This window comes from Poecilia reticulata, chromosome 2, assembly GCF_904066995.2.
Source record: "Poecilia reticulata chromosome 2, P_reticulata-male-v2, whole genome shotgun sequence".
Classification (NCBI taxonomy): domain Eukaryota; kingdom Metazoa; phylum Chordata; class Actinopteri; order Cyprinodontiformes; family Poeciliidae; genus Poecilia; species Poecilia reticulata.
Window position 1 is genome coordinate 7,769,487 of NC_088831.1, and position 9,707 is coordinate 7,779,193.

The 9,707-nt window shown below is 40.2% G+C and overlaps 1 protein-coding gene across 1 annotated transcript; it reads left to right on the plus strand.

The window, feature by feature from the left end:
- Positions 1-314: 314 nt before the first annotated feature.
- mrpl39 (mitochondrial ribosomal protein L39) lies at positions 315-9,392 on the plus strand. Its single transcript, XM_081616699.1, has 10 exons — positions 315-516; positions 1,284-1,490; positions 1,570-1,709; positions 1,794-1,893; positions 2,424-2,491; positions 2,637-2,749; positions 2,831-2,896; positions 2,980-3,133; positions 6,243-6,290; positions 9,262-9,392. Exons 1-10 carry the CDS (start codon positions 480-482, stop codon positions 9,319-9,321), a joined length of 993 nt encoding a protein of 330 aa, XP_081472825.1. The 5' UTR covers positions 315-479; the 3' UTR covers positions 9,322-9,392.
- Positions 9,393-9,707: the final 315 nt, after the last annotated feature.

The window sequence follows — 9,707 nt, forward strand, 5'->3', positions numbered from 1 at the left end:
TATAATGCCTCTCCTTCTCTGTCTGCCATTAATCCAACACCTACTGCTGATTCTGGCTGTAAAACCTCCAATTAAACTTTATAGAATGCATCTGCATCCCTTTAGAGACTATTACAGGGTTCCAGGTCAAAACGGCAACATCCAATCAGATGAGGGTGTCTTATAAATAAAACTGAAACTAAACAGAAATAATGATGGTGCTTTGTCATTTTATTAATCAATTATTAAGACGTTAATGTTTTGGTACCAACAGTGACACCTGGTGTCAGTAAGTAGAATTGCAGTTTAGTTCCTCTTTCACGCGGAACGTTCAGTTTCCGTTACTCAGCGGACATCAATAAGTGGTGCACACTACTTATGCATGGCGTCCTTCAACTATAAGTGCTTCTTTAGCTAGAATTTTCTTTTTTCTTTCTTTACTGTTCTACAGTTTGTATTTTTAGCTGTTTTCTCTATTAATTGTATTAATACACGGAACAATGGCGACAAGGACCGCGTGCCAAGTTTTCAGGAGACGTAAGTAGCTGTTAGCATGACAGCATGTTGAACACTAGCTTTAAAGGTTTGATAATGATAAATTGTAAATATGAAAGAATTATAGAAATATTTGCCTAATACAGAACACAAAAGCCACTGTTGACAAACAGTATTTCCTATGAAATAAGAGATGTTATCTCATTAAAGTCGTCGGTTCTGTGGAGGACAAAGTTGTCATTAAATGTAGGAATAAAAAAGGCATAGTAAAGTTATTAATGTGCTAAATATTGTATCCAAAAAATAAATAAGAATTATCCCAACTTACTGGATTATACAACGCGTCAAAAATTTAAATTAATTATTTTCAACAGTATTAATTTATCACAATTATTTAATTTTTCATGTCCTTTCCAATCTAATTGTTTTAATAATTAGGTTCCTTTATTTAATTTTTTTAAATCTTTAAATTACTGTTTATTTTTGTACAAATTTTTGTAAATGTTTTGCATATATTGCATATAAATATACGCAAACAGACAATAACAGAACATTTAATATAGGTATTCTAATGTAGGTATTCAAGAGGTGAAGACATTGAACAGGTGAAGGGACAATGATTCCAAACATAGCAGCAAATCTACAATAAAACAGCATCAGGAGGAAATGAAAACCTCCTGAAGTGTTAAAACAGCCTAGGTAAAGTCCAGATAAAAAAACAAAAAAAAAACAATTTCATTTATTTAATTGAAACTTCCTCATCTTCTGTCTTTCTGTTTAAATCCTCTCCTCCATCTTGTTCCACTCAGGGTTTTCATCCGCTGCAGCAGCTCTGCGTCCGTCACCCACAGAGATACACAGTCGCCGTAACGCCGTGTTCTCCAGAGAGCAGGAAAGGCAGAGAGCTCTGTACCCGCGCATCGAGAAGATCGAGGTGTCCCTAAGGGGGCCGGGCCTGGACGGCACACTCCTGATCATGAACAAAGGCATGTCCACTCCGCTGAGCTGCGCCAGACGTACGTATAGCAGGAGACGCCAGACTCTGAAGCTAAAGGGGAAACGACCTGGGCTTAAATATGTATGCGGTTCCCTCAGATCTGACTGAGTATCATGTGAACAACTCGGCGCTAGCGCTTGTGGACGGAGAGCTGTGGCCCCTCCACCAGCCGCTCACCGACTCCTGCACCCTCACTCTGCTCACGTTCAATGACGGCAACCCGACTCTCCTCAACGAGGTAACAACAAAAACAGCAAAAAAAATTATTTCAGGGTTGGAAGTCAGTTTGGGAAAGTTATTAATGTGTCTCTCTGCCTTTCAGGCTTACTGGCGTTCCTGCTCCGCTCTGCTTGGACAGGTTCTGGAGACGGCGTTTAAGGATGACTACACCGTGGAGCTTCTCAGCACACCGGAGATCCCAGGTAGAGGAAGACCCACAGACAATGATTGACAGTTTTCATAAGGAGAATACAATTGGTCGTTACTAAACAAGCTGCTTCTTTTGCATGAACGTTCCTGGAAAGTTTAGTGGAAGGAAAGCAATTTGGGGAGGAGAAAAAGGTGCTGCCTTGAGTTGTGAACACATAACCCAATAAGCAAGAACAATACTGCAAAAATACAAAATCCTAGCAAGTGTTTTGGTCTAGTTTCTAGAGCAAATATTTTAAGACACTAGAAATAAGACAAAACTAACTTAGAGTTTGGAATTATTGACGTGAAGCAAGCTCTTATATCTTGCGAAAAAGTTACTTCTAAGTTAGTTTTGTCTTATTTCAAGTGTGCTAATATGTTTGCGTTGCAAACTGTTCCAAAAATACATAATGAGTTTTTGTGTTTTTGCAGTGAACAGTCTCATCCTTTTCATTAAAAAAAAAAGACCTTTCTGTATTAAAAAATATTTTTTTATGGTTCAGATTATTCACATTTGGTTCTTTTCCGTAACTTCCTGCAGTGACTTCAGGGGCGTTCTGCTGTGACGTCGTCCTCGACCCTCAGCTGGACTCCTGGACTCCATCGCCGGTAACCCAGAGTAACCCAGATCAGAACTGAACCGTTTTGAATCAGAAACAAGTTTCCTGTCTGTTTCTGTGAAACTTGGTACCGTTTGAGTTCACATTGCAGAAAAGCAAGGCTTAAGGAGTTTGTGTGTTGTGTTTGCTCGCAGGAGTCTCTGCGCTCTCTGACCCGCGGGGCCCAGCAGCTGATCCATCAGAACCTGGCCTGGGAGCCTCTGGAGGTGGCGCCCTCTGTGGCGCTGGAGGTTTTCTCACATAGCAGGTCCAGACTGACTTGAACATGTCCAACTCGCAACAAAAAACAAAAGTGTGTTTTCTCACTTTTTATCATTCTGTGTCTCAGGTGTAAACAGGAGGAAGTAGAACAGAAAGCATCAGAAAGTCCTAAAGGCACAGTCATGCTCTATAGGTGAATATTATTAATATTTATTTATTTATTTACTTGGTTATTTATTTTTCCTCAATTTGACCATCTGTCTGTATTTCCTTTAGATGCGGTGATCATGTGCTGCTGAGTGGGGGCCCTCTAGTGGCCAGAACAGGCCTGTGCTCCCAGTATGAGGTGACGGCTATGCACAGCCTGGGTCAGGGTCCCTGGGGTCACCACCGCAGAACGCAGGGCCTCTCTCTCCCTCTGCAGCTACAGGTAGGCCGAGCTAAGCCCAGCAAATTTCTGGCCCTTTTAAGCTTTTAATTACATTAACTGCACCTAATTTTGAAGTTTTTAAATATAAATAAATATTAGATGTGATTATGAATTATTTACTATCTCACTAATTTAAATGAATATAGTGAATATGTGAAATTAAAACAAAATTAAATTTGGTTCATTTTATGGATCTTATTTATTTTATTTTATTTATTTATTAGAGATGTGCCGATCAGGTTTTTTCCTGCCGATTCCGATTCCAATCACCCATGAGGGCCGATCATCGATACATTATCTGTCTCATGTTAGGACAGCGAAAGTTTTAATACAAATGTAAAATGTATGTTTTTTAGTTAGATGCTGCAGCTTTAAGCAGAGGTTCGGTGTGAGAGTCACTACCAGGTGGAGCAGAAGCGGCGCTCCGTCTGTGAAATATTACTACCTGTAGCGCGGAGCAGCGGTTCAACAGCGAGAACAGAACATCGAAGCTCGAAGACTTAAATAATTTTGCAGGTTATTTGTTTAGCTTTCTCACCGTCATGCTAATCCGGGTGAGTGTTTGTAGCTGTGCGCTGCTTTACCTGCTATCTGATCCTCCATATGTCTTTTTTTACTGCAGTGAGCCTCGATGTAGCCAAACTCCGTCAAGTATGTCATTGTTTTGATGCCATATTGGATTCGTCGTGCTGATGCATTTTGACCTGCTTCACCCCACGTGCTTCAATTTTCCGCCGCAACACGCAAACGTCCCCATTCACTATAACACACATTATAGTTCCACATCGCTTACAGGATTTGTTGCTGCGCGTTTGCGCAGTGTGAAGGAAAGAGGAGACCAGCTGCACAGGCAGGCTGCGAAATGAGATGCAGGTGATCGGTTTGTGTGATCGGCAACAAGAGACCGTGATTGGCGATCACCGATCACCGATCATACACTTTTTTCACGGAAATCGTCCGATTATGATCGGTGGCCGATCGATCGGCACATCTCTATTATTTATATTTTTTAATTTTTTAGTAAATAAATTATAACTTATTTACTGTCCTGTTAATGGAAGTTTATTATTATTATTATTATTATTATTATTGAAAGAATTTCATTTAATTATTATTGGCCATAGAAAAAAAATATTGTTTTTGGTCCAGTTTACTGATATTTAAAATCCTGTTCCCTCTTTTGCCAGCAGGGGGTGCTGTTTGCCTACTGTATTTAATGTATTAGAATGAGCTTTGTGTCCCACATTAAATGGATGCATTCAAGATAAGATGAAGGAAAGAGATCTAAACTGGATTAGATCTTCTCTTTTCTATTGGTGTAGCTGCAGCTCAGTGTTGCGGAGGATAAACCAAAACGTTGTAAAAACTACAACATGAACCATTTTATCAGTGATGTGTAAATGTTTTCCTCTGCACTGCTCTGTTGAACTGAACTGGTTCAGCAGTTTAGTTTTTTTTCCCCCCAGTAGCCTGCTCAGCATCAGCAGCTTCAGCTGCAGTCACATTCTTCCTCACCAGTCTGGAAACATGTGCAGTTCAGTGTTTTCCTGGTCTGGAGAAACAAACAGCAGCAGGGCTTTTTGTCCATCAGGATCTTGACTTGAATTTCCCTCTAGAAAACAACCAAAGTTTCCTCTTTTGTGTTCGCCTTTTATAGGGTTTTTCCACCCGATGGAGGTGCTTGCATTGGCTAGCGTTGTTGCCAGGCTTGTTTCATTGGCCGCCTGCTTGAGTAGATGATCTGAAATCCACCTTTGCCTTGGAGACATTATGTCCTGAGGCCTTCCAGAAAACCTCCAGTCAGTTCCTCTTTTGCAACGTTGATTTACGTTAAATCAGAGGACTCTCAGCTCCTCTGATTTAACACTCATTTGTAATTTTTTGGTAACCACAACTCATTAGTTATACTCATCGTAATATATTTGGATTTAATATAAGTGGTCTTCTGAAGAGAAAACAGGAATTGTCCATTATTCAAATTATTTGAAACCAAAGTTACCTTTGTCCATTCTTTACAAGAGAAATCAACGTTAATGCATGTCTTTTGTGTTGGGTCTTTTCTGTAAATCTTTCATACATGGAAATGAGGAATAGTCTCTATTTTTCATAAATATGTAGCCTGGTAACTTCACTCCCTTCCTGTTTTTACAGGAAACCTGTTGTTGTTCTTTCCATGGTTCTGCGACACTTTTTCTGCTTAATTCTGTTTCTTTATGATTAGATGCAAAAAGAAATAGAATTAAAGCAAAGCTTGCATGATCTGATTGAAATTTGATTCTGCTGTTAGTTACTTTGTAGCATTAATTTTAAAAGTGGATTTCTAGCTGACTTCCTTCCCTTCCTTTGGTTTCTAACTCTATGTTGTCTCCGTTGTTCTCGTCCATCTGTCCTTCCTTCTTCCCACCTCTTATCCTACTTCTCCTATGACCTTATGTCCTTCTTTCTACCTTCATTCCATCCTTCCCTCTTTCTTTCCATTGTCAGCTACCTTTTCTTCATCCGTCCCTCCACCCGTCCATCTAGTCATCATCAGTTCTTTCTTCCTTCTTCATCCCTTTACTGTTCAGTCCCTCCGTTAATCACTCCTGAAGCGGCACAAAAAAACAGATGAACATTTTTAGCTTTTAATAAGCTTCTTCTTATGATTCTTTGTCAGGAAAACAAAATTTTTCATTTTTATATGGTTCAGTTTGTAAAATTAGGTGTTTTTTGTTGTTTTCAAACACAGTAAAAACGGTAAAAGAAATAAAAAGAGTGAGTCCTAGTTCTGTGTTGCGCTACATTTTATTCATTACACTTTGTTTCTTTGTTTTAATCACTTAAAATCAGTTTTTGTTCATTACCTTTTATTATGGTAATGTGCTTCCATTTATAGGGTTTTCCTGATTGAGATGCGTGTCGTGTTTGTTTGCAAATATAAACAAGCATATAAAGAAACATGAAGAAATATTCTGTTAAGATACATCAAGAAAAAAGAAACCCTGTGGTTAATTTGCAATGAGTCGCAAGTTTCCACAGCAACGCGCCTCAGCTGCAGACGCAGGGATGTGTGCTCCGTGTTTGTGCACATGTGCCCGCATCATGTCACGTTTCCTCTTCCTTTCTGCAGGCTCATCACACGGTCTGGAGGAGGCTGAGGGAGCGGGCAGAGAAGCTGGTAAGGACAGCAGACATTTCGGTTCTCTACCTCGCGCAGCCAGCTGACAGGAGCCCCTCAGCGTTTCAGGGCTTATTGGACGGGTGTCCAAACAAACTGCCTGCTTCACGTTTTTGCCAGCTTCCCTAGCTGCAGCCAGAGGTTAGGATTTACCACTGCTATTTTTATTGCCTTCATTCTAATGCTGGCAAAAAAAAGAAAAGAAAAAAAAGCAGAGATGCATGGTGGGCTGTAATCTTTCGGAAACAGCAGGTCCCATCCTGCCGGTGCGAGCGCAGCATCAAAAACACTGGCGCTAACTGGAGATCCAAGGGAAGAAGTATTTTTAAACCTCTCCAAGTTCAGAGCTGCAAATGGGGCGGAGATTTGGAGACGACGCAGAGGACAATCTGCTCTGTTTCCCTACGCAGCCGGGAAAAGGATCAAACATTATGTCATTTGATTTCATCGTTTTCCAGGTCTGGACAAGAATTTAAAATAAATAAGAGCATAGAAAAACATTTATCCCCTGCTGCACTTGTATCCTACCATCCTCAGGTCAATTCCTTCCTCACTTCTAGACTTGTCTCCTTCTTTGACTTCTTCCTTTAGATTTTTCCTTCCTTTATTTCTTTAAACTCTTCCTTCCTTTCGTCTTCCTTGAGTTCTAAGTTTCTTCCTTATGTTCTTTCTTCTTTCTTCACACTTTGTTTTTCTTTTGTATTTAAAGCTTTTCCTACTGTAGGAATTTCCATCCTAAGCTTCTGGTCCGGTTTAGTATTCTATATTTTAAAATTGAGTGCGAATCATTAATTCAGGTCTGGAAAAAGTCTCATTTCTACGTGATGAACGCCTCGGCCGCCCTGCAGCACAGGATTCTGCAAATGTAAAGTAGGCTGAGTTAATTTAGGATCCATGTTGGCAAAACATTTTTTTGCTGGCACCAGTGATTGCGTAATTTAAAGGGGTAAAAAAAAAAGGTGTTCGTTTATAGAAAGTCTTAACTTGGCAGCTGATGACATTGTGTGCTGTGTGGCCTACATTTTCCTGAAATAAGACTTCTATCAGCGCAGCCTGAGCGGCTGCAGGACAGTTTGCTCTTCCTTTTTTGTAGTCTGCTGTGTTTTTAACACCTGAGTCTAATAGATGCAGCTCTCAGTGTGTGTGTGGGATGTGTGTGTGTGCAGAGGGCAGCGTCCTGATTGTCCTCTGGATCCCATATGGTGGCAAAGCAGATACGCCACCAGTTAGTTGGAAACTTCTGCCAAGGACGTTTATTCCAGTATATGATGTGATTTATAGTTTAGTGGCAAATCATACTTCAATTTTTACCTCTAAATTCCCCAAAAATAGTGATATCATTTAAAGACTGATGGGTAAAAAAGGTTTGATTGCTGTAATAATGAAGGAATAACAAGTGCAACATTGATGGTAAAATAATTTCCAAAGCAGAAATAAATATTTAGAGATATTTTGGTTGAATAAATGGATTTTAAATTTATATTTGAGAGAGATATGAATAATTTTGGGCTAAATTGTAAGTTTCACGCTTGCTTTAAGTCTGATGTTTGCAGATAAAACAGCTTTTTCACTAACGTAGTAGAAATGGAGAACAGAAAAAAGACAGAAGCTACACTGACTATCCAGCTAGAAATCTACATTTCCACAGTTTTTCTCAAAAAACAGCTGTTTGTTTTTTGGGTTTTTTTAATCTAGTACTTCTGTGCTCTGAATATTTGCAGCAGTTTGTAGAAAAAATATCAGCAGAGACTTTCCAGTCCCACCCTTCAGCAAAAGTGTTGAGATCAATTTGTGCAGTTCTGTTTATGTGTTGATAGAGAGAGAAGAGTTCATCTTGTTAAAGCAGGTGATTTGTTACGCTGCATTTTCTCTGTCTCTAATGCTGGGGTTTGTTTTTCACATTTTTTGGTGTTTTTAATGTGACTTGCCAAAAGCTGCAGAGACTTTTAAAATGTCGGCTCTGACAGGAAGCTATTTTTCGTTGCCATTCACAAAAAAAAAAAAAACAACACATCTGCTTTTAGAGATGCACCGATCCATTTTTTTTTCCACTTTCGATACCGATATCCGAGATTCAGTATCAACCGATACAGAAAACTGTCCCGAGTTCACTTATTTATTTATTTATTTATTTTTGAAAAACAGACATAAATGTACTGAATTGCAATTTTATTTGCCAGTTTTACTCCAGTGCAATTTAAACACACCAGTAGCTTCATAAGCTTGGTCAAACGTGTGAAAACAACACAACTTTAAAACTGAAACTGACAAAAAACACCAGTTTTTCTTTGACGACTTTGGTTACATGTGTAAAAAAAAACACTGCAGCAAAACTTTTTTCAAATTGTTCAGAAAACAAAATTAGGAATTCCAATAAAATGTAAAATAAACGATAAAGCACGACTTCATTGAGCATAAAGTGTAGAATTACTCTGCATAGATCTGACTATTTGGATCTGGCACATTTGTCATCGATACTACATCTATCTTTTTTTTTTCACTATGGGGACCGATTCAGATATTGACATCGGATCGGTGCATCTCTATCTGCTTTAGTTAGTTTTTAAAGAAACAGACACACTCCAGTGAATCAGGAGGACAAATCTTCTTCTGTTCTGCTGCACACAACATCGTCTTGTGTTTATCTCAGGGCTGTGCAGTTGTCAATGTTGTTGTTGTATTTTGGAGGCTTGAAGTCTGGACGTGTCGTCCACCGGCGCACAGAACAAGGCAGGGACGGCTGGAAAGCAGCAGAAGGCGTGGGCGGATGCGCTGCGTCAGCCGGTTGCAGGCAGCAGGGAGGCGCATCTCCCGTCTGCCTCCAGCTGGCGCTCCAAACGCCGCCGCCCACGCCGCAAACCGGCATCACGACCCCGCGCCTTGAACGTTTTGCCATTTGTACACCTTTGTGAATAAATGACGCATCCTTGTTCTTTTTCTTTTCTTTCTTTTTCTTCTTTCACTTCTGCAGGTAGAAGCAGGAGCGAAACAAGAATCGACTCCACCCCCCTCTCCTGACTCGGCTCAGTGACCGTCTTCCACCCCATTCAGACCCTCAACCGTGTATCATTTGTTCAATAAATGCGCAAAATTAGCCACAAATCTGTTTCGTTTTTGTGATCCTTGCAGCTGTAAACAAATGAGCCAAAATAGATAAAGTGACATGTGTCTTTTTGCAACAAGGGCAGTGTGTGTGTGTGTGCGTGTGTGTACCAGCAGCTGCTGTGTGTATCAGTGGTCAAACAGGTGGCTCCTGACCCTCCGAGTTTAACCGGAGCACCTAAGCTGGTGTCTTTTGACTTGTTTTCGCCAGAAGTGCCGTGATGAATTGGACCCACGAGGTGCGTCATCTTTGGGGAAATTCCACTTCTTCTAAATCTGCACGAAAAACTAATCGTCTGACTCCACAGAACTCCC

What these genes read in the sequence shown, in the direction of transcription:
- mrpl39 (XM_081616699.1), top strand. Translation starts at nt 480, where the DNA reads ATGGCGACAAGGACCGCGTGCCAAGTTTTCAGGAGAC. An exon ending in GAGGTTTTCTCACATAGCAG is followed by an intron (nt 2,750 to 2,830) that starts GTCCAGACTGAC and finishes TCTGTGTCTCAG; the next exon opens with GTGTAAACAGGAGGAAGTAG. An exon ending in CTCTCCCTCTGCAGCTACAG is followed by an intron (nt 3,134 to 6,242) that starts GTAGGCCGAGCT and finishes TCCTTTCTGCAG; the next exon opens with GCTCATCACACGGTCTGGAG.